Source organism: Pocillopora verrucosa, chromosome 8 (genome assembly GCF_036669915.1).
Source record: "Pocillopora verrucosa isolate sample1 chromosome 8, ASM3666991v2, whole genome shotgun sequence".
NCBI lineage: Eukaryota > Metazoa > Cnidaria > Anthozoa > Scleractinia > Pocilloporidae > Pocillopora > Pocillopora verrucosa.
Window position 1 is genome coordinate 7,790,698 of NC_089319.1, and position 24,035 is coordinate 7,814,732.

The window sequence follows — 24,035 nt, forward strand, 5'->3', positions numbered from 1 at the left end:
ATCATCATCCAAAATCATCAAGGCAATAATACCTAACAGAATACTAAAGAAAATAAATAAACTTATCGGCTGAGCCAGTTGCTTACACATATTACCGGATTCTATAATCCTATTTGCAGTCCACTGAAACAAAAAAATTAATAAGATTTTTAGGCTAAAGGCAGGGTGTGGTACTGAAAACTTTTAACATCTCGGACCTTGATTAACATTTTTGGAATCGAAGGTTATACGAAATAGTGATATAAGATACTTTTGAATTACGGAATGACTATCACTTAAATAAACTCATCGAAATTTGCATTTACTCGACTTCCGTAAAGAACTGAACTGTTAGCTTTGGATTTTCAAGTCTCAAGTTGATTGGGTGCTGGAACTTTTTTTTTTCGTCGTTTATCGAGTACCAAATGATTCCTGCTGGTTATCAATCATGGGATATTCGTTCCCTTAAGAGGTACATTGACTTCTGTATAAAAGAGTAAACAAATGTAAATATTTCTTGAAGTCCAAACAAGCAACTGAGTATTCAGAGCAATTATGAATTACCATTCAATGAAAATGTCAAGAGTGGATCTCTTGACCAATGGCGTTAAGATGAAGTTCGACAGTTTGACAAAGTTGTCGGTTCACTTGTGGGTAATGAAAGCTTCACGGATCACCCCTAATTTGAACGTCTAATGGAGCTGCACGTTGAAATATCGCGTTTCGATGGTAAACATTGCGCTTGATGGCTGAATTGTTTCCTTCATGATGACGAGGATCACTTGTCAGACTAATGTAGAAGTGCTATGAAGTTTCTTTTATCAGTATTTACTCAAGAGAACTCAGAAAAGAAAGGAGACATTTACTAAGCGGAGGTGATCACTACAAAGCAAACTAGTATGGCAACTTGGCAGATCAGTAACTTTTTCTCTCTCATGGTTCTTCTGCCCATGACTGCAATTCAGTCGAACAGTCAACCCAACAAGGAAACTGTCACGGTGGTACTACTTTACCCTTTGTCGTCCTGTGAGCAGCTGATTACCACCGATAACCAATTCGCTTCCGCTTTCCATGTGGCCATCGAGACCATAAACAACAGCAGCACCTTCAACTTTAAGTTATCGTATCATCTGAATGATACGCGATGCAGTGAGCTGGTTGGTATCCAGGCCATGACCGAGCACAGGAATCGCGGAGTTCAAGTTTTTATCGGGCCGGGAAACGAGACCTACTGTGCAACTTCAGCCCGTGTCGCTGCAGCCTGGAATCTTCCCATAATCTCATACGTAAGTTTCATGCTATATCAAGTCTGAGAGGGTGCAATAATTTCCAAGGCGTCCATACAAGTCTTTAAGGGGCTAAAATAAGTTATTTCGCTGCGTTTTTAAAGCTATTCAAATTTTTCATCAAATCACAGAAGCAAAGAGACATGTCCCAATGGCTTGGGAAAGAAATACAAAAAGATTGTGATATACAAGAAACTACGACGATAAATAAAGGAGATAATGCGTATTTCGATGAAATTAATTAATTTAAGTTAAATTATTCAAGATGTACTGACGGGGAGGATCCTCTTTAAAACTTTGGTTAAGTATCTAAATTATGGGCAAACCCTAATAATTCAAATTAGCTACCTTTTCTTCAGTGGCGGAAAGAACACAACTACTCTTCGTTCACATCGGTTTTAGGTAGGGTCGGATTTCCCCTGCGTTTAGTGAAACGTCCTCTATGTATTTGCAGCAAGAGTAATGTCACAGTATAATGTGTTGTGTTCCTTTTATACAAATACGGGTCCCACAAACTGCCGCTGTCTTGAATAACCTTTCACTTCAAAATATAATAAGACATTTGCGAAGATAGGCAATTACTTACCTTTAAGATACACCGTCAGCTCTCAGCCGGAATCAACCAATAAGCCAAACAGACCGCGAAAGACGCAAAGCGATGTTTTGTCAGAAAAGACGTGTTGCTCATCCAACAAGATTTGCTCACTATAGAGTAATGCGATCGGATCTCAGAAATTCTTTTATACACTGCATTTAAATTAGCCCTAGTAAGCTGATCGTAACAGCTCAAACTTATGCCAGAAGTCAGACAAAGGGGATTAATTTCTCATTCTGCCGCAGCGAGCCAGTGTATAATGCCACCTGCAATACTTCTCTTTCTGTCAATTCACTATTTACTGAGCCGAAAATTTATCCTAATCTACGTTGTAAAGCTTTCCAAACATTGCATAACCTTAATTTTTACACAGGTGTTGAGTAATTTTACTCGTTGACAGCCTTCGATTTTTTTTTTTTTTTGGCTAGAAAAAGGCTTTTTTTTGCACGAGATCTTATTTTCACGATATTTCATTTCATGCCGCCTTTTAAGTTCATTCCCCTTCTAATTAAATGTATTGCATGAACAGGTCAAGGTGAAGGTAATCGCACAACATGTCATGTTGTTAGTTTAAACAAATAATAGGATAAGTCTATTTGAAGTTTTCGGCAGTGGAGTTAAAATTTTATGGAGTATTAACATGAGCTTATCAGGAGCAACTATGACAACCTCAGCTTTATTTGACGGTACTGTTGTGATTTCCATGACGATAGTGTTTTTCTTGGCTGAATAATGACTGATGAATATAGTATTTTGATACCGAATTGAGTAATGTGAATACTTTCTCCGAATACTTTCTCCGCATAACAACTTTTAAATAAAGGAGGTAAGTTTGGAAAGAAACTGAGGTGCTGCGTCGATGGGTAAGTATTACTAGATATACTTGGTTTTATCAGCTGAGTTGACGATGTAAATTGGCCACCATAAAGAGGACTAAAGCTAACGTTTCGAGCGTCAGCACACCTCGGCCTTCGCAGCAAGATTTCAAATTGTAAGCTAGTCCCTGATACAACTTTAAGTAAAATAATTGGGCCAACCAGCATTGTCTCTGCTTCCCCTAAGATGGAATGCTACATAATGATTCTTTCCAGGTTTAAAATTTACCCCAATATTGAGCGCATTTAATCGATTTCAGAAATCAGATAAACGAAAACTGATAAACTTGAGCAGATAAACCCCTTAGGCTTCGAGTATCGTGCTCTAACCCTCTAGAAACCGATAACTTTAATGAAATAAAAGCATTATCGAAACTCACTGAAGTGCTTTGTTGCATGACTGATATGCTATCATCAACAACTTGATTGCAAGTCAATATTTAGCGCTTAGGATAAGGTTATTGCAACTCGTATTTCGAAAATGATATTTTACAGATAAATGACTAATTCTTCCGCTGACTGCTGATGACTGATTTTCCATTTTAGTTCTGTAATGAAGACGTTGTCTCCGATAAATCTCTTTACCCAACCTTCGCTCGAACAAGGCCTCCCAACTCGCAGCTAAGCAAGAGTGTATTGGCTGTGTTGAGGAAATTTTCTTGGACACGTGTAGCCATCATATATTGTGATGGTAGTTGCTTTAGTCAGCAGCGATGGGAGAAGACGAAAGAAGACATGAAAATATATTTTGAAGAAAATGGCATCGAGGTCACTTACGAGGCTCAAATGCCACAAGAGCACCAGCAGGAAAGGTTTGACCTAATCCTGGAGGAGATCAAAGTAAAGGCTCGGAGTAAGTATACCTCGTACTTTTATTTCAGCTAAAATAGTCTAACATGTTGATCTCCATCACAGTAGCTGCGTTCTGTTGTCACGCAATGCTTTTTCTAATCCTCTGATCGGTTAGCAAGTACAGCAAGCAGATCCAATGATAACTAGAAATAGCGTTGAAATGAGAGGTGGAGAGGGGAGTTAATGATAAATTAGTGTTGTTGTTGGCGAAGTAATAACTACAGCTATATGGTACGATAAGAACTAGTTTTTAATTCAAGATTAGAGAATAGGGGCCAACGTCATAATCGTTTTCCCCAAGCACAGTCAGAAGCAGGTCATAAATTTGTCTTTGAAAAGCTCTTTTCGCGAGCTTGTACAAGTCAGGATGTAAACAGAGGGAAGAGAGACCTCGAAATGGTTTTTCATTTATTTCTTTGCTGAAACACCATGTCGAGACCATTGACCTTGATGAGCACTTCTCAGTCCTGATCGTGACGAAAAGTTTGACTGCCTCATTTAAAAAATGTTCTGCGCGCGAAAACGAAACTCAACAACAAACAGACACCATTCCAAACTATAAAGGCATGTCGAGGGCTAGGCAACATTTCACTTTCCCTTTTAGAAAATGTATTGCCAACAGTTTTACTTTATTGAGGTTTAAAATTTCTTCCAGTTGTGATAATCGCTGCAAATCCTGAATATGCACCACCATTCATGGTCCGCGCTCGAAGTAAAGGGATGACAAATGGTGATTACGTGTACATCATCAGCACAGCTAACTCTGTGATTGGCCAACAGCATCAGGATGCGGAGTATTGGTTGACAGGAATCAGTGGAAAGATCAACAAGGTCGAAGCCGAGAGAGCCTGGCACTCAGTACTTACACTAGTTCCCAGACCTTTCAACGCTACCAAGTACAAAAAGTTCCAGCAGCGTGTGTTAAAAAAGGCGAACGACGAAACGCAAGACCAAGTGAGTTTGAAAAGGTGTCACAAAATTCACACGTTGCTCGTTGCAAGATCTCGTCTTTTCTCATAACAGAGTTATCTAAGAGACAAAAGCTCATCAAGACTCGTGTTTTCTTTTCAAATGCTTGAAGAAGGGGGAATATAAAACCGTAAGAAATTACACTGTTAAATGTCATGTTAGTAACTCAAAACGTTACCTAGAGATTTGTAAAGGAAAGGACACCAAAGTTTCGAATGTATGGGAATTTGTGATGATCCAGAAATGTAAACAGAGTTTTAGAAAATCAGGCCAAAAAGACCCCTGAGGTTCAAGTTTTGATTTTACAGTATGGCTTTGGTGCTAGAAAAAAAGGGTTTTGAAACCCATCTGAGATGTACAAGGATTGCCCTTACAACAATCATAAAACCATGATATTGATTAGATACTACAGAGAACGGCAAAATTAGTTGGCACCCCTTCCTCTCGGTAGAAGGTCGACCACCCTTCACTCAGCATAACAAACGGAAATCGTGTAATTCGTATGTAATAAGCTTCTTGAAAGACCCCACATTCCCCCCAAACAATGTAACCCAGTGGCATTAAAATGAAGAAGAAAAAACATTCAGAAATGACAAGAGCGTGCGAGACTTTAGCCAGTTACTGTAGGTATTTGACTGCCAAGTTGAGCTGAATCAATTTTGTTCATTTCAAGAGAGCTCTTTCTGTGCGTCTATTACTCTTTTGATTAATTTCTTTTTCAATCAAAGGTGGTTCATTATGCGGCGTATTTGTATGACGCCGTGTATTTGTACGCGTTGGCACTGAATAAGACGATTTCCAACGGACAGAGCCCAAAGGACGGAGTTGCCGTGTTTAAGAATATCAAAAGGACAAATTTTGAAAGTAAGATTTTGCTCTTTGTGTCTAAACTTTATTTTAAGCGCGATTGCAGACCGGCTAAGGCCCTATAATCGACATCAGCTTTTTTCATGAATTCCATTGGTCTCTGTGATTAAAGGAAAAATAAGTTTTTTACTCCTCGTTATTTCGCCAGGTATCACAGGATTTCAATTACATGTGGATGAGAATGGAGACGTTGAATTTAACATGACGCTTCTTGAATATTTCAAGAATGCTGGTGGTGGACATGGTAAGAAAAATTAAAAGTAATTAATAAAGTTATATATTAAATTCGTTTTTCTCGAAACCATATTCTTTACTGATTGTGGCCTATTTGTGCCCACAATGGAAAAATCACAGAGCACATTCTCTTCACCCATTTTGAAAAACCATGAGCGGTAACGCACTGACGAGTTCATTTCAGTTTGGTCAGGTTTGTGAAATTCGGCTCTCTGACTGGTCAAAATCCAAACGGACATACTCTATCACCTTGTAGCCCTTATTTTCCATTACTTGAAAATTCATTTGTTGGTCGAAATTGCATGAAACAAGGTCACTGGATGGTTTTAATCACGGAAAGGTTGATAAACGACTTAAGCTATGATTGCGGTTTATGTTTTTCCCTAGCAGAAGTCTATTTTAGCAAAATTGTCAGCTTCAGGTGTATTGAATAACTTTCTCCGCTGACGATCTATCACATTTTAAAGAACCTTGTTCAAAAGTTGTAAATTTGCAGTAATAACACCATATTTTGTTGGTTTCTATTTGTATTTTTGACGGCAGAAATGAAGACTGTTGGCGAGTTTAAGCTGAACGAAACGAGCGGAAACCAAGTCCTTGAGCTATTTTCCGGGATTAATATCAGCTGGTCCGAGTATGGTCAGCGAACTTCCCCTCCAGTAGACAGGCCTCCATGCGGATTCACTGGTGAGCTCTGTCCAACACCTTCACCAAGTAAGTGCCTTGTTTGACTTTTTTGATCCGTTTGACTCGTCTGACTCGTTTGACCTGTTTTTTTCCTTTTTAAATGTTAGAATTTTTTTTTTGTTTCATCCAGTAACTTTTGCAGCTTTTTTTATTCATTTCATCTGGCTAAGCTTTTCCACTTTTTGCCCTCTGAAAGGTCCTTCAAAGCCAATTATCTACAAAGCAGGTGTCATAGCTGCTGCTGTAGTTTCGTCTCTTATCGTAGCTGGTACGGTGCTGTTACTCTTCTATATCAGGTAAAAAAAAAAACTCAGCCGACAAAGTTGTTAGGAGTTAAGAACACGTTTAACGTCTCTCCCGGCTTAAGTCTTGTCAGTCTTTATAATAGTATCTTTTTAGCACCCTAACATCAGTGTGCATATTCTCTATACATTTCTTAGGGTGCTGACAAAGAGAATTTGTTTAACAATCAAAAGCTTCTTTACTTGGTGATCATCTCTTTAATTCTCATGACCTTAATGTGTGATTCAAGGGTGATATTGTGAGGAGAAATAAGATGTTAGTCACTCTTAAGGGTCAGATGTCAAACGTCTCTTGTGCCACTTTTTATGAGCCGCGCTAAACAGCTTTTAAACAGACATTCGTCTTAACGATGCGTAACGAACGAGGATATTATCCAATAACACCGCGGATAACTATAGACATTGATCCCAGCTTTCTCCCAAGAGTTTTCTCATTTATTTCCACTTTTATACTTCCACTTATGCTCTGGTTGTGATATTTGTACGTCTAATATTCACTCTTTAAATTCATCCTAGTAGGAAACACGCCTTTGAAAAAGAGCTGGCCAGTCAAATATGGAAGGTGAAATACGAAGACATCGTGATTTGTCCTGCTATGGGTATCAGTGTCTCAAGGATATCAACCATTAGCGAGGTGTGAAACTGTTAAAGTTCTTGTTCAGGTTATGTCAGTAGTAAAAACTAAAAATTAAACTTTCCCATTTTTCGCCTCTTCGCCCATTGGCGTCCATCCTATTTTTCCATTTCTCTTAATCTCTTCTCTGCTCTTCGGATTAACTTTATCATCTCGTTTCTTCATTTTCGTTTCCTGTTACCTCCTTTCCTCGATCATCCTTCCTCGAACGTTTTCCTCCTAATGTTTCCTTTGTGTGATTCTCCCTCCTTCCTCTGGAGTTGATATTCCAAGGTTACTTTGACTATCATCTTAATGCCATATTGATTTTCCTCAGGAAGAGTTTTGTTGTGTTACGACATAATTTAACTGATCCCTCCCTGAGGCTTTGGAATATTCTTATAATCCCCCCCCTGGTTGACAGTTAAATAGCAGTCAATTTTCCATAGTACTCCCCCCCCCACCCATATACTCTGTAGGTGACGACTAATCCCCACTTCGTTCCCTCTGAAAACCATTTGTTCACCTCAAGATTTCTTCATCCCCCAACCCTCCCTCCCTTCCCCTTTATCACTCTCAATTTAAATAACCAGGGATCTATTGATCACTAACTACGAAACAAACTGTATATGCTACACACTTACATCTATTTTCTTTCAGATATCAACGGCAAACAGACCTCGGTGCGGCATCACACTGGGGATATATAAGGTGTTTACAAAAAAAAATTAGGCATCTGACCGCCATACTAGAATTTACTTTACTAATTTTTAATTAAAGGAGCGTCACCCCATCTAGTTTATCTTTTCGAAGGGTAAGGGGCGGCTGCATACAGGCTGTCGTTAGGTGGCCTATCCCAGGCTTTCAGCTGGTAAAACGGTACGAAATCCGAGCGAAATAGTGAATCGCTCGACCCAAGCATTTTTTCACTCCTCGGCAACTGAACGTTTGGAATAAGTTAGATCAAGGAGGAGATGCAGCATCACGAAATATTTGTGGTCAAGCAAGCGTTAATCATTTACCCTTTTGCTCCAAGATCTCACTAGTAATTCGCCTTACCTTTCGCTGTACAATTCTTATGGAGTCAAACAGTCGGAGAATTTGGTATTAGATCGACTTGTAAACCCCTATTTGATATTTTATCTATTCTCATCTCTTGTCTGCTTGATAGTGTATTGATGTTGTAAGGAGAAATTCTATCCTGGTCACTCATGGAAGTTAAAGAGTTAATTTGTGGAGAGATTATTATCTATTTTTTGGGGGGTGAAAATAACAACAAAACCAGTCTACTTGTTGTAAATGTTGTATTTGAAAGTAAAATGGCCGTCTCAACACTTCCCTCGCAGGGACATCCAGTGGTCGTAAAACGCATTGAGAAAAATCATGTTGACTTAACAAGAACTGTGCTCCTTGAACTAAAACAGGTCAGTACACCTAATCGATACAATCTCCCATGATGATTTTCGGCAGTCTACAAAGCTGGTTATAATGTACTATATGAGATTAGAGTAGCAACGCCGCAAACGGAATGGCAAGTAGAAAGTTAAGGAACAGTGGCACCTCCGCTCTGCGTATTTACGGCCAGGCCGTTTCGTTTTCATCGAGCGCGGATGAAAATGTGCTGGCTGCATAATCTAACATTTTAATTAAAGGTTAAGTTGGTGAAAAAACTTACCACTTAAAAATTATAATTATTCATAATCTCACGACAGATTCGTGAGGTACATCACCCGAATTTGACCAGGTTTTTTGGCGCATGCGTGGATGCTCCCAACATCTGTATTCTCACAGAATACTGCTCAAGAGGAACTTTACAGGTAACAAATAATCAATTCAATTGCTTTCGTCGCCGCCAATTTGATAGTTCCTTTTCGAAGCCGTCCTTTGGTACACAATTTTTAGAAATTGCGCATGCGTTGCATGACATCACAAACCACATACAAGCTCGCCACGGTTACTATACGTTGTGTAGTTGAAAATTTATTGAAATATTTCATTGCTGTTTTATCATAGGAGGTCAATTTGAACGAGGACATAAAGTTAGACAGCATATTTATTCATAGTTTTATCCTGGAAATTGCAACGGTAAGATAAACAATTTCAGTTTCAAACTAAAAGCTATATTTTCTCTAAGGACTGAGAAGCTATTTGATTCTTATTTAACTGTGTGTATGGTGTTATATTCGGGGGTACTAATGATGTTTTAAACCGTACAAGACCCAGAGCCAACCTGGCTTACGCACAGTCCCTCAGTATTAGTGCTTCAGCACGAGACCTGCACACGAAAGAAAGTCTCGTAGCGGCCTGAGACCCAGAGCCGGGGGAGCCCGCGAAAGGTTTGCAAGGGGTCTAATACCAATAAATTTTACTGCCAGACCGGTGAGCCTTTCCCTGACTCGCCTCAAATCTTCCCGCGGGGGGAGAAACGCGCGTCTTGCAGCACTAAAAGTGAGGGTCTGCTCTAAAGCTAGAACATACATTCCATGTGTGCTGTCTCACATGCGACGAAGACAAAACAGCTGAGCATCGTCTACACCTGGAACTACGTTCTTTGTTCATTCTCTTAGCTTTTATCTATGGTCATTTTAGAGGAGAGGAAGCAGAATCAATGTTAAAAAAGAGTCTTGTGAGCCTTCCCCTCAAATTATGCCTCTTATTAGTGTTTTTAAATATGTTTGTTTTTGTATCGTTGCAATTATTGGCTGATTGGTTCACTACGTTGCTGACTGTATTATGATTAGTACAATTATCATTTTTATTATTGTTATAGTTATTATTATACCATTACTGTTCCCCAGGGCATGGACTATCTTCACAGTGTTGACGTCAAGTTTCATGGACGCCTCACCTCATCTAACTGCGTGGTAGATAGTCGCTGGATTTTAAAGATCACAGACCACGGGCTCAGGGAGTTCAAGGCGCACAACAAACGCCTCAGCGTGAGAAGTTGCGGTTATGTCCAAGACTACTCTAGTACGGTTTGACAACACATCTACTTACTTCGTTGATTTTCGTGTGTGGTATCACTTTGAAAAGATTTGACTACAAAGAAAGCAATGTCAAACATTAAAGCTGAACCTGTAAAGGCCAGATATTTTAGTATAAGTACATACAGCGAGTACAGACATTTTTTACTTTTCTTCTTTTGTCAAGAATAATAAGAGAAGATAACACTCCTCAAGAATGATGTAAAATTACAAATAAAACTGATAGGTTTGAAATACTGTTTCTTTTACACATGACTTTTAACGGTCAGTGTGTAATATTACAGGGATTAATGCCTACTCAAAAATGTAAAAACAAAATAAATACAAAACCCATTGGGTGAATTCTATAGTCGCGAGCCCTAACTGTTTCAAATATTTCGTTATCTTTATCATAGGGGTATCTCCCCAGGCAAAGCAATGTAATGCTGCGTTTACCCTGGGTATCTACGACCTACGATCATGTTTTTTTTTTTGTTTTTGTTTTTTTTGTTTTTTTGGTTTTTTTTTTTAATTTATTTATTCGTTTTCGTAATCACAGAGTAAAAAAAGATATATCGTGATTCCTTGTCAATCCTGGTAAGGAGTATTAAAATGACTAGATCTACTACAGATATAGCCCCCAGTCCTTCTTTGATTTCCCTTTACGGGAATGTGCCCATTGAGAATGTAGGTTGCCCATAGCAACGAGAAGTGGCTAAAAGAAATTGACTCATTATTTCACAGAGCTGTTGTGGACTGCTCCTGAACTTTTACGTCAGAAACAAAACCCATGCAGGGGTACACCAAAAGGAGACGTTTATAGCTTTGGAATCATAGTACATGAACTGGAGACTAGGCATCTACCATATCATGACTGCCACCTTGAGGCAAAGGGTAAGTAAAGGGAATCGTCTGGAATACCACATGGCAGATTTCCGTAAATTTTCAATAAAGATTACAGTGAATGAGCAATATCCCCTACCGCCGCAGCACCAAAATTTGTCTAAAAACGTACCCTTGTACGTGTTAGGTTAGTTTAGGTAGAATAGAACAAACAGAATTATATTGAGACATCGTATGTACCACTGTGTTCGTGACAGAAATTGTCGGTCGCGTGTCGACCCGTACCAATCCTCCTTTTCGCCCTCCACTCACGGCCAATGTGGCAAGAGAAGATCTTCACCTCTTGATGAAAATGTGCTGGAATGAGAATCCGGATGAAAGACCTGAATTTTGGGAGATAAGAAAGCTATTAAAGAAACTCCACGGAAGAAAGTAAGGTCCAATGTTTTTCTTCTTTTTAACAACTGTTTACAGCTAACGATAGATATAACGTGACATGCAAAACCACATTATGCATCCAGTTAAAGAATTGTAGTCAGATTCCTTTACGGAAAAAGATGAACCTTTTAAAAGTTTGCCTCGCTTCCAACGTGTGGCACCACAGTTGTACGAGTAGTAGTACTCAAGTAATATCAGGGAGGCCTGGGTTCGAATTTTTTTCCCAGCGCCTTTTCTGCAATTACATAAATTGCAGTCCACAAACAGTCATTTCTTTATTTGCATTTTACAGTGTCATGATTGATTAATCCATAACAAACTTGTCTCACCGTTTTGAGGTTTAGATCCATTTAGATGATCGTGAATTTTGTTTGCGTTCAGGAACAACCTCGTCGATAAGATAATTTACATGCTGGAAGAACATTCACTCAATCTGGAAAAACTCGTTGAAAAACGAACTGAACAGTGGATTGAAGAAAAGAAGAGGACAGATGAACTGCTTCACAGCATGCTCCCAAAGTAAATATCATCTTTTCTATCTATATTTAGACCATTCTTTGAACTCTTCTCTCATGTGGCTGGCGCGCAAATATTTAGGGAGATGTTAAGTTCTCAATTTAGCAAAAAATTAGGGAGTGTGTACAGATTAAATTTTGTAAATGTATCGATAGTAGGAAGGTATATTTGCTATTTGTCACCCTTCGTAAGTAACATTTGGGGAAAAGGTAAAAGTAGATGGCAAGAACGGCAAGTTTTTGGACGGGTCCCCGTAGGGAAAGTGTTAGTTTAACAACCACTTTAACTGGGTGTTGAGAGGAATTTGCGACGACTCGATTGGTTCTTTTTCACCCGACTCAGATGCACCACCCAAATTATAGATATCATTGAAATTTAATGATGTTTGCTATCATTTGAATTTTTCAAAAGGAGTGTAGCTGATCAGTTGAAAAGAGGAAGACCAGTGGAGGCTGAAAGTTTTGACGAAGTAACATTATTCTTTAGCGACATCGTAGGATTTACTGCTCTGTCCTCAGAGAGTACTCCATTGCAGGTTAACTCCACAATAGCCCTGTTAACCTTTGGAAATCCTCCTCATAGTTTTACTCCTTATAACTTTTTAACTGGAGAAACCTCATTGATACTTAACAAACATTTTTTCGCATATCGCTTGAGACAAAACCCTCACTCTGCCTCCTATCAAATATATATCACGCTCTGAGGATTTTCAAATGAGGATTCCGAATCAATCTCATTATCTGAGAAACTACACACCTACCCCTCCCTTCACCCAGAAGCAACCCAAACTTGATATCAGTCGACTGTTCTCGGGTCAGGGGAGGGGTAAGTGTGAAGTTGCACAGATGCTGAAATTGATCCAGGGTTTCTATCTCGTACGCAACTCATTTTAGGATACGATCTAGATTTATTGTGTGGCGATGAATCAGCTTTAGTTTTGAACATTTTTGCCCAAATAACATTATTCTAATCTTTGAGTTTTTGAGAATGGAAACAGGAATGAGAATTTAGAGGTGGACATTCCACGAGGTGGTTCCTCTTGTCCACTGGTTCCAGGTAGAATTAGAATTTGGAGTCAACGTGGTATTCATACTTGTGACTGACACTTACACGAAGCACTATGCATATTCGACTACTGAAGCCGCCAGCTGATTTCCCTCTTGTCATTTTTTTTTTCTTTTTTTTTGCTGATAGATTGTGACCTTGCTAAATGACTTGTATACTACATTTGATGCGATAATCCATGGATATGATGTCTATAAGGTACAAAATTAAATGGAACATTTATAAGTTTATCTGAACTTCAACTAAAGTGAGCAACATCTTGGCCTTCAAAGAGTGAAAAATGGTTTTTCTCTTAAGTTTGTTTTCCACAATTTATTTCCAATAATTACACAACTATCGCATTTTCCACGACTGACAAATGCCACTGGAGTGGCTTAAGCGTCCTTTGACTAATTTTTCAAAATTAAGCTACACCTCTTAGAAATTTAAACATGGTACAAGTGTAATTAACACAGAGTAATAAGCCAAAAGACGTTTGCCAACAATTCTTAATCTACTTTTAGCAAAATGTAGGGAATGTAGTAGACTACGTAAGCCATTCCCATTCCCCCGAGGCTTCTGTTTCACTTTGGGGGGGGGGAGGGTACGACTACACGTAGGCTGGGAATGTATCTCCCAGTGTTGTGGTCTGGCCTTATAGTTGTTTATACAGGCTTCGTCCAAATATCGCAGTTATATACAATAAATACATACATACAGGTCAAATTTTCAACCCACCGTTAATTTATGATCTGCTTTTTCTTCAGGTGGAGACTATTGGTGACGCTTATATGGTTGTCTCTGGTCTGCCAATAAGAAACGGCCATCAACACGCCCTGGAGATAGCTGACATGGCGCTTCATCTCCTACAGTCTGTGCAAACTTTTGAAATAAAGCACCGTCCAGAAGAGAAACTTAAGCTGAGAATTGGCATCCACAGTGGTATGGAATTAAAAAGAGGAAGTAAAAGATTTTGGGAAGATCACATGGTTTTTCAGGGGGAACGGAAGAGTAAACAGCCACCAACAGAGTATGAAGGGGTGGGGGCGACTATAGACAACTGACTGCCAATTAACTGCCAATGAGGGGGGGGGGGGGAGGGGGGGTCATAAGGACATTACAGAGCTTTATGGGAGGATCAGGTAAATTTGTTTGTGACACAACCAAAATTCTTCGACTCCCACCCCCACCGGTGATAAATTATGAGTGGTCCCTAAATGAATATGTAATATGGGCTGAGCGTATGTTTCCAGGTCAAATAATTGGTTCTTGGAGTCTCTCTTGGGGGAAAAAGAGTTAGCCCTGGTTATTAGGTTATTCCACAAATATTTAATACCTTGCTTTACAAGTACACAGTTGACCAACAAGGCGGGGTTAAAAATATTTTTTTACATCTCGACTGTTGGGTTTTGGGAAATAATTTGAAATCACGTGGATCGGCGTCAAAGGACGGACGCACGTCTTAGGCAAGACGAGTAAAAGTGAAATCTTCGTTCAGTCTTTAGTATGTTTTAACACTCAATTTCGAGACAAAGGATAGTTTGAACCCAGTGACTGAGAGAAATAATGACTACGATTACGGGCCTCGCATCTGCAGCGTCATATACCTATCAAATAATTTGCCGGGATCAATCTCAGTAGCTGAGCAGCCGCGCACCAACTCCTTTTAAGCGTCCCGTTCGCCTGTTTTACGAGTTTTATTTAGTTGAAAGATAACAGGAGATATCACATTTCAATAATTTCGTATTTTAGGTCCTGTTTGTGCAGGCGTTGTTGGCTTGAAAATGCCTCGTTATTGTCTGTTTGGCGATACAGTAAACACTGCCTCCAGAATGGAATCAAGTGGAGAAGGTGCGTGATCAATCTATGTTTTCTCACGAGATATCAATACATTTTCAAATGGACGGGCAATGAGAACGTGTCAAAAATATCACAGAGCAATGTCTTCAAACTTCTAATATAAACTTCCTTCACGGGATCTGCAAAATTGACTTTCTTTTCCAGAGTTGAAATTAAAATGAAATGTTCTTTGCACATGTAACGAAAGAGCGTTGCGTTGCGTTGCGTGGATTGCACTAGCTTGTCTTTACTTCTCGCTCTGATTGGTCAAGAAAATTCTCTCAACCAATCTAATGCACGACTAACACCGATCGCAAATGATTGGTCACTCGTGTTTACCCGCGCTTTACGCCGGTTGCACCACGTATCTATTTTGAGCTTAACCACTTTGACCCCTTGCGATGATTTTCTTCGTTCTGATTAGCTGACGTGATTACTTAGGTTTTAGTGTCACGACACTCGGTCGAATTGCACTTCGATTCAGAGTCTGGTTCCTCGGTACTAATTTCGTAATTTGATTTTGTGTACATATTAGCTTTAAAAATCCACATCAGCGCAGCCACCAAGGTGTTCTTAGAGACATGTGGAGGTTATAACATGAGAGAACGAGGATCGATTGAAGTCAAGGTTTGCGGGCTCAATTCATTATTTTACTGAGATCAAACTGTGAAATTTATTACTCCGTGAAGTGAAGACATGTTATTCTATTTGGTGCCTCTAATTACTCACGAGGGTCTATGATACATCAACTTTGTATGTGAGCGTCTCACCAGAACCCTTGAATCTGAAACAAGGATTATAATTATAAACTTAGGTAGGAAGTAGGTTCTATAGAATAAGATTTTTATTGTCTCTATTTATCTCTGAAAAGGCTCCCTGGTAAATTTGATCTGAAATACTGAGGTGATGGATAACTTTTGATTCGTGTAGTACGCTGTGGCTATTAAAAATCATATTTTTCTGGGCTAGATAAAAGTTAGGAATCTGAGCAATGGTCTTCCCCATCTCCCTGCGTTTTGGGTGAATATCCCCCCCTCTATGAGAGAGAGAATGTATTTACCAGTCGTTAGTGCTATGCTTCAACTGCATTCAACTTATTTCATGGCTTATATCATTTGCGACCCGTCATCCGAGAAAAGTATTCCTGATTGACGTGTGAAATTATCAATGTTCCCTCTTTAATACCTGCTCGAATTCCGTTCTTTTCTCGGTGTATTATCTTCTTATCTGTAGGGTAAAGGAAAATTGGTGACATATTGGTTAAACGGAAGAGTCAGTCACGCGCCTTCATCAGAAGTTGTTTCAAGATCACGATCAAGAACTGGTGCATTCTCTTCTTCTGCAATAGAAGTGGAGCTGACCGAACACCTGACTCGTGAAAAGTTGGGTCTGATACGTGAAGGTCTTAATTAGAATATGCAACGCGCTAATGAAGTTAACTCTGCTTAGCGATAACTTTATCAAACAAAGAAAAAAGCTTGAATGCCTCTCTCTTCATTTGCAAGTTCCACAAGATCAATGCAACTGGAAAAACTTCGAGTGTAATGCAACAACTAGTTTGGGACACTATAACAGCCCATTGCTATTCCAGGTGCATGGAATACTGGGTCACGTATTTCACTTGTCCTTTTACACAGCCCTCATGAACGACATCGAGCCGACAAAAATAGATTTGCTGCTTTTTTAAATTACCTATATTACCTCATCCGCCTTAGCTAAGTTTCCACAATCTGAATTTTTTGATTTACATAAAAAAAACATTTCAACCTTTCCAGTTGGGATTTTGAGCTCATTTTACTCTAATTAGGTTCCAACAACAGCGAAAACTGAAATACATTTTTTTTCGCAAATTTTTGATTTAACCTCAAACTCTCCTAAGTAAGTCACAAGGCCTGTATAACATTTAAAAGGAGAAAAATGCAATTTAGACTAATCAGGTCTTAGGACTTTAAAGGCTAACTACGTATTTTCACTTACCAATTCAAGGCAAAGGGGGGTTTTCAATTGAGTGTCGAAAAAACCAAAAACAAAGTTAATTACAATTACCATTCAGAAAAAAAAAGGTTAACATCATCATTGACCGATGAGAACTTAAATTAAAAACTTCGCAGCCTGCTGAAAGCGCGGGAAAACGCGACTGACCAAGTTGGAATTTGAATTTTTTGTTTGAATTTGATTGGTTGAGATGGTGGCACGAGTTTTCTTGACCAATCATAGAGCGAAGTAAAGCAAAACCGAAGGAACCCCGGATCACTCTCTATTTATATACAGCAAAGCAACTCATCAAAAAAAGTTCATTTTTCCTCTGTAAGTATATTTATGTTATGCCTTTGATACCTAAGAACCCAAATATAAGTTGTTACTTAACGCTACCTTTTAAGGTTAATTAAAATGTAATATAATGTACCGTATTATTCAAGTTATGTTAGCCACTTTAATGCATCTGCTTCCATATTAGAGTTGTCATTAGCTTAACGTGAAACTTTTCAAGCATCAATTTCCCCATTTATTTACCTAAACTTCCAGAAGTTTGATGTTTTTTATACATATATAAATATATATAAATCGGCTAATAGACTTTGGTTTTTGACAAATGCAATATAGAGGTCTACCAAACACTGACATAAACATAATAAACATTGAACCACTAGTTTAGGTCAGTGTGAGTTTTTGTTACCTGTTATCCTCAAATGTAAGACGATCTAAAGATCTTTCTGTGCTATCCTTTCGTTATTCTTACTATTTCCTACAGAAAAATTTTGATCCGAAGGACGCATTGCTCTCCTCTGTTTCGTAAATTTATATACAGAGATTAAACTGAGATTTCGAAATTTATCTTTGTCTTAGGATGTGTCTCTTGGAAAATCTATTTACACTCATTTTTATTTAATGTTAATACATGATTTATAAAGCGCTTTCATTAGATTATCAGATGTCCCAGAGAGCTTTTTATAAGGACTGGGATTTTAAGCAAAGTTAAAGGAAAGAATTCTATGGACATTGAAATTAGTGAAAAACCTCTTTTCTTTTTTAATTTTTTCAAGAGATGGCAAATTACTACGCAACCGAGACATAAAAATAGAAAAATTGGCGATTGCCATGAATGCGAAGGTTTTATATTTTTTTTTTTTAGGAAAAGATTCATCAGCTATCGTTATCTAAAAAATCAGAATCGGCTTTGAATAAACTTTCATTTCAGTAATCTTTTTTTCACGATTCTTTATGAAATAAATTTTTTATTCCCCTGCGAAAGTCCCTACTTGCAATTGAATAGATAACAGGATTGGCCGCAGAGTTCAGCATAACAAACACCGATATTGCGTACAGCAGGTTTTGATAATAATCTTGTTTCCCCATTGCAGGCCAAAACACAATGGTTAGTCTGAAGACGTTGAGAGGAAGCATTGTAACTGCAAACACCAAAACCATCGGTGTGAGAATTTTCTTTGCCCTCCTGTTTTGACGCAGGCGCACATTTTTTGTTGAAGAGACACAGCACCTGTCTTCCAATGCTCCATTACCATGTGTTATATTTTTGATAAATGCATTACTTCGTTGAATTATACGCGAGATCGCCAAATAAGTCCATGAAATCACAGCTAGAGGTAACAAATATGAGAAAACTGTCAGCAAAATCATGTACGCTTGTGCAAACAACCGCTGTGGCCAGCGAGGACCACACCATGTCCCGGTTGTTCTCTGATATTCCACGACAAAGTAAAGTGGTAAAGAAGGTGCCAGAAAAGAAACAATCCATACACAGGCAACAACATACTTGGCCCTCTTCAGCAAAGTCCTGCGTTTGTTGGGACTATAAATCCGCGGTGTTATTATCTGTCGATATCGGTCGAAGGCAATAACAGCAATACACCAAACCGATGCCCCGTGAAAAATTTCGGGAATGGGATATAGATAAAGGCAAGCAAACTTCCCAAAAGGCCAGTTATACGGCAATCTTTCTTTGATAGCCATGAGCGGAGTTGACAGCAAGAAGATTCCAAGGTCTGCAATAGAAAGATTTTGTACAAATATATCCGTTGTTGACTTTTTCCTTTTCATTTCTCGAATGACGGTGAAAACCAATACATTACCGAAAGTTCCCAGCAAACCAACGACCAGCTGAAAACCTATTTGTAACTTTGTGATGAAAGGTGAACTCAAATCTTCATCCGAGTCATTGGAACTGGATGAGTTCCATAACCATGTTGAGTTGTCGCAACTTCCGATATTTATCGTGCAGTTTTCTTTAAACTCATCAACTGGCATTTCTAGGTCTCTTTGTTTTTTTAACTAAAGTTCTTTCTTCGATGTATCGTTCTTCACGCGTGCGTTTGACCTCTGTCTATTTCTTGTTACCAAGAAAGCGATAAAGCCAATGGCAAGTTTCGCAATTTTCAATTAGGAAGTCCGCGGTTTCACCTAATAAATTCAGCACGATATCGACAGATCTCATAGGATTAAGACTTCTTACGACCTCAAAACCTCCTTAATACCACTCCGACGTTTCCTACCGTTTTACTGTTTCAACTTTCCTTTTAATGACTTTCTTGATTCAAACCCCTGCTGTGCATGCGATAAACAGACGGAGTGAAATGTAACTTTAGGCCTTAATTTAAAATCATCTCAAAACTGAAAACCGCTCAAAGCTCTTGGTACCATTCAATTCCAATATTTTAGTGTAAGTGTTCGCCCACCACTATACAAACAATGAGCATGCATTGAAGTGTCGAAAAATAATAACGGCTGATGCTGACATACACCCTACTTTGTAGCTCTGTCAGTTTGTTGATTTAAAGCCGTTCTTTCTACATTATAAAATTAATTGTAAGTTTGTTTGAAAGAAATAATAAAAGGCTCATTTTTTTTAGGAAAGACAAGCCTTAAAATCCAGTTTGTGTAATTCATCGGCTTCTTGTCAATGACTAAAAAAAATCGTTTAAATGAAATATTCACGTAAACAATCCTATGAAAGAGTAGATCGGTCACACTTTTTTCACAATTCCCTTCATCAATACTGGATCATTTAGTCTGCTCTGTTTGTATTAAGATATTTGACAAACTCAACAACATGAAATAAACTGCACCTTAGTTGTACTATCCGAAAAAAAAATCTCTGATTTCTCTTCGCATTCTGAATAATCATCTTGAACACGAGCTTGTAAAAGCTGATTGAAGCTTGACCATGAAAACACTAAATACAATACCCAAAAATTTTTCGATTTTTGACCGCACTTGAAAGAATGGCGGTTAAAAATACAGATAGATGAGAGTCACTAAACGTTTAAAATACACCAAACAATTATTAAGGCATCATCTCTTGAAAATGGCCTGTCTTTATTTGGTTTTTGCCTGCGTGTGGGTGTTTCATCACGTGTTGTTTCACCAGGGGAAAAAGTAAATAAAGTTAGAAAACGAAAAAAAGACATTTCAATGGTTTATTTGCAAATTCAAACGTCTGGATGAAGGTAAATACTTCCAGACCCTTATTCCTGCCGTGATATTTTAAGTCGTGCAAGGTTTGTGTACTCGAAGAATATTTCCTTCTTTAACGAATTTTCAAATTTTCGGTCTTCAGTGTGGAAAAGCGCCCGGTAATAGTCAAGACAATAGTCTCTCAGCTTTCATCTAAATGAAAGCCTGAGAAACTGACAGCTGAGCTCATGCCACGCATAAGTTTATAACCCAAAATGTCCACTTTCATATTTTAGTCCTGAGAAAATTGAACGGCGCTTTCACAAGATAGTTAATTATTGCAACGCATCGTCCCCCGCTAAAAAAGGCTGTTTCTGATGTCGTTCCTGCGGGGAGAATTCGTGACAAATCCCCGAGAAAGGTTTTTGTCGTTAAAATTATTCAAAAGAATCCTGTGAATATGTTAGAAGCCCATGCTGTTTGACTTCCAAAATATACAAACTAATTGGCACTTGTCAAAAGTCTTATTTCAGTTTTTAACTCTATTTATTTCGCGGGAAACTTCGCTTGTGAAAGCGCATTTCGACAAACCCAATATGGAATGCGAAGGCTCCGAGTAAATCTTCATTTATTTGTGACGGCAGTATGTTGTGCATATAGACGACAGATATTCAGTGAAAATAAAGCTTGTCTAACTGATGGAGAATTCTTTTCCTCACTTTTATATTTAATTTACGCTATTTAAAAAATGATCAAACATTTGATTTACATATGCCTCTCGTACAGTAGTCAAACTCGTGATGTCAATAATTGATGATTATAAATATATTTCGGCAATTATTTGTTTAGCAAAAATTTCTTTGACTCACGCCATTCAAACTAGAAGTATGTAGTAGTACTGCCTTCAAAGCAATGTGATAATTAGAAATACAGAGAGGGCCGGCCTTTCACTTCTGCGCGGTGTAAGTCCTGCTGGGAAACTCGCCAAGGGATGACTACTTCGGGCAATGCGGGGGTGATTGATTCTTTTTATTATTTTTTACCATTCACGATGTAATTAAATTGAGTTAATGAAATACTCTCGAGGTATTCATGCTGTACAACAAATTCTTGTTTACGTTTCTTTCACTCTGAGTGTGGCTGACTCTTGAAGACAGTTACAAAGTCGTGTGATATTGAAACTGTGAATCGACTCACTCAACAACTAACCGCGTACTGTGACTTTCAAGTCGACGAAAAAGAACCTTTCAAAAAGGTATGGAAATCGCTATAAACAATTTTTTTGTAACATCTGAGGTTGAAGAGGATGAATGTTCCACTGATATTTTTATTAGTTCAAGGAGGAATCCATCGCCTAGAATAGCTGCACTTTCACGCATATCAATAAGATGTTCAAAAAAATAATCCACACTTTTTTAGTGAACATTACACTTTACAACTAGAATTCACCAAGAGAAAAATTCCCGTTATTTTCTATTGAATTCATTAGTGCGTAGCGTCTAATTTGAAAAAAATTTTCATTGAAAACTTCTTAAAGCTAAGGGTTGTCGTGATACTTTGATTCAGAGAGAAATATCTTTTAAATAGAATAAAACCCCTGAATTATCGAAACAATCACCAAAAAGATTAGAATACCGACTCGTCCCCAGTCTTCACTAATTTTCCTACCCGGTCGTGTGAGCGCGAAAGGGAAGCTTTACTAAGCTGAAGCGCTCATTTTTTCACGTGGACAACTCTTTCGCGCTTCCCTCGTTAATACTTTAAAGTAGAGAGACGACTGCGAAGGAATCAGTTAGGCATACAACTCGAACAAGAATGGTTAAGAATGGAAAAGACTAACTCGGACTGCAAATAACGAACTTGAAATCCGCCCAACAAAGCCTCTTTTGATTTAAAAATCTTGAATCAAGGGCAGGGATTTTTTTTAGAAAGGAATGATATCACACCTAAAAAAAAAAGGAAGAGAGGGGGGATGGGAGGCTGAGGATTCTTGTTTTAAAAAGCCTATGAATCCCTGTGTGGGCCATCTCATTGTGTGGGCCATCTCATTGTGAAGGCCGGTTGTGATCCTAGGTTACAACTGGTAACTAATCTCATCTAACGTCTTCTTTTGTGTAAAAGGAATTTTAATAGTACTTTCAAGAAGTTTGAAGATATTCAACTGACTAAAACAAGAGTCCCTCTAATATATGGCATCTTCAGCACCAAACCAGGGAATTCTGAGAACAGAGCTTTATTTCTAAGGTTAGGCCCACTATCCACATTAAAACAGCCTGATTGAGCTGCTTCCCAAAACGCCGACGTCACCCCTTTTTTTTTCGTTACTACGAGATCCTATCAAGTGTTTCTAACACGGGTGACTGTTGCCTTTCTAGAGTTATTCAGCGTACGTTCTGTAAACGCGAAACATGTTAAAGGCGGGTAGGAAACGAGAGTTGCGTTCATAGTAAACAGTCCGTTTTGAAATCTTGCTTGCTGTCATAATGAAAACGAAATGATGGACAGAGAAAGGGTGTCTGGATAGCATTGCATGAGGTGGAATAGCGTGCAATTTTAATCCTGTTATGTTCTAAATTTGATCCGAAGACCAAGGCAATATTTGGAATGTTCGTGTCTGGATAAGACTGCAGTACCTTGCTCATTGTTTTTAAAAATATCATCTTTCTCAAAGACCAACATCAAGTAAGTAAGTTCCCTGGTTCAGTATTAAATATGTGTTTATTCAAGAGCACTCGCGATACTCGCATCAAACATCATATGGTTCTCCCTATTTGCAATAGTATCTAAAATATTTATACCAGTGTTGTTCATGAAGGAGCTGAGCTCATTTTAGTCCCATAATTTCCAACATTTTATGATCGAACCGTTTGATTTCACCCTGATGTCTTCAGAATAGGCATACGGTTAAAAGCACTTTTTCATCCTTTTAATCCTCTGATTCAGTTAAAATCAAATTTGTGGGAAATTAGACGATGGGGGTCGTGTATAGTGTTCGTAAACAAGCCCCTCAAAAGCTCAACCTCTGCCCAAACAAATATCATGAAGAATCGCAACAACTGTCTATTTGATCTTAACTGTCATCACGCTACAATTGCACTGTTTAAGTTAAACCCTGCATAAATTCAGTGTAGGACATTAAACGCATCTCCGACCGTGCGAAGAATAACAGATGAAAAGCTAAACAGCGAGGGCGTGCAAGGTTGGTAATATATTCGGTAGTGACCTTAGAAAGGTATGCCTACTTGAGTAATTATTGATCAACGTGCTTGTAACGAGAAAAAAAATCACCTTCAACTTTCTGAGGTGGTCGTAAGCTATCTGTGTCAGTTCTCTCTCTCTCTCTCTCTCTGACTTCTTCACCATTCTTGCGATTTATTCAAGTATTTTTCTCACTTTAGTCATTTTTGATGTTTCCAAATTAATATTTGTAGCCTCCTTTTCTCTAAGGGTATCTCTTAGTATTAGAAAAGACGATTACTGGCTCTGTTTGATATTAAAAAATAATGAGAGAGAAAGGGACACCTGAATTGGTGGCAGGAGTTGTTGCGGATGAAAACTTTATGTTCGTACGATCATGTGGCATGCGAGTTAGTTTGTGTTGTCGAAAAATAACGTAGCGTGAAATATCACAACGAATTCTACACTTTAAGTGGCATAGGAATAGAAAAATTCAAATAAGATATAAGACACGATTCAATTTAAATATCGTCAAAAATAT

At 38.4% G+C, this 24,035-nt stretch overlaps 3 protein-coding genes across 4 annotated transcripts in view; 1 reads left to right on the forward strand and 2 right to left on the reverse strand.

Moving 5' to 3' along the window:
• The window catches only part of LOC131793235 (atrial natriuretic peptide receptor 1), a 40,992-nt gene extending 38,981 nt beyond the window's left edge, over positions 1 to 2,011 (reverse strand). The window contains exon 1 of the mRNA XM_066170907.1: positions 1,852 to 2,011. The gene's annotated coding sequence lies outside the window, so the exon portion shown is untranslated. The remainder of the gene's footprint in view (positions 1 to 1,851) is intronic.
• Positions 833 to 17,744, forward strand: LOC131793184 (atrial natriuretic peptide receptor 1). 2 transcript variants are annotated; one of them, XM_066170920.1, is made up of 22 exons: positions 833 to 1,265; positions 3,282 to 3,588; positions 4,243 to 4,541; positions 5,285 to 5,420; positions 5,572 to 5,667; positions 6,201 to 6,371; positions 6,541 to 6,640; positions 7,166 to 7,280; positions 7,920 to 7,970; positions 8,606 to 8,683; positions 8,972 to 9,076; positions 9,273 to 9,344; positions 10,058 to 10,232; positions 10,970 to 11,119; positions 11,326 to 11,500; positions 11,888 to 12,025; positions 12,434 to 12,557; positions 13,217 to 13,285; positions 13,834 to 14,008; positions 14,819 to 14,917; positions 15,441 to 15,532; positions 16,139 to 17,744. In XM_066170920.1, the coding sequence occupies exons 1-22, from the start codon at positions 879 to 881 to the stop codon at positions 16,316 to 16,318; spliced, it is 3,294 nt and encodes a 1,097-aa protein (XP_066027017.1). In that variant the 5' UTR covers positions 833 to 878; the 3' UTR covers positions 16,319 to 17,744. The 2 variants fall into 2 exon arrangements, with proteins under 2 accessions (XP_066027017.1, XP_066027016.1); XM_066170919.1 differs by having other exon boundaries at positions 7,163 to 7,280; positions 16,139 to 17,742.
• Positions 17,745 to 17,767: 23 nt separating this feature from the next.
• Positions 17,768 to 19,243, reverse strand: LOC131793234 (galanin receptor type 1-like). The gene has a single exon (XM_059110651.2). The coding sequence runs from the start codon at positions 19,169 to 19,171 to the stop codon at positions 18,116 to 18,118; it is 1,056 nt and encodes a 351-aa protein (XP_058966634.2). The 5' UTR covers positions 19,172 to 19,243; the 3' UTR covers positions 17,768 to 18,115.
• Between the last annotated feature and the right edge of the window lie 4,792 nt (positions 19,244 to 24,035).

Coding starts and splice junctions, on each gene's coding strand:
- LOC131793184 (XM_066170919.1), top strand. CDS start 879: ATGGCAACTTGGCAGATCAGTAACTTTTTCTCTCTCATGGTTCTTCTG. Junction 4,542..5,284: donor ACGACGAAACGCAAGACCAA/GTGAGTTTGAAA, acceptor TTTCAATCAAAG/GTGGTTCATTATGCGGCGTA. Junction 6,372..6,540: donor CTGTCCAACACCTTCACCAA/GTAAGTGCCTTG, acceptor GCCCTCTGAAAG/GTCCTTCAAAGCCAATTATC.
- LOC131793234 (XM_059110651.2), bottom strand. CDS start 19,171: ATGCCAGTTGATGAGTTTAAAGAAAACTGCACGATAAATATCGGAAGT.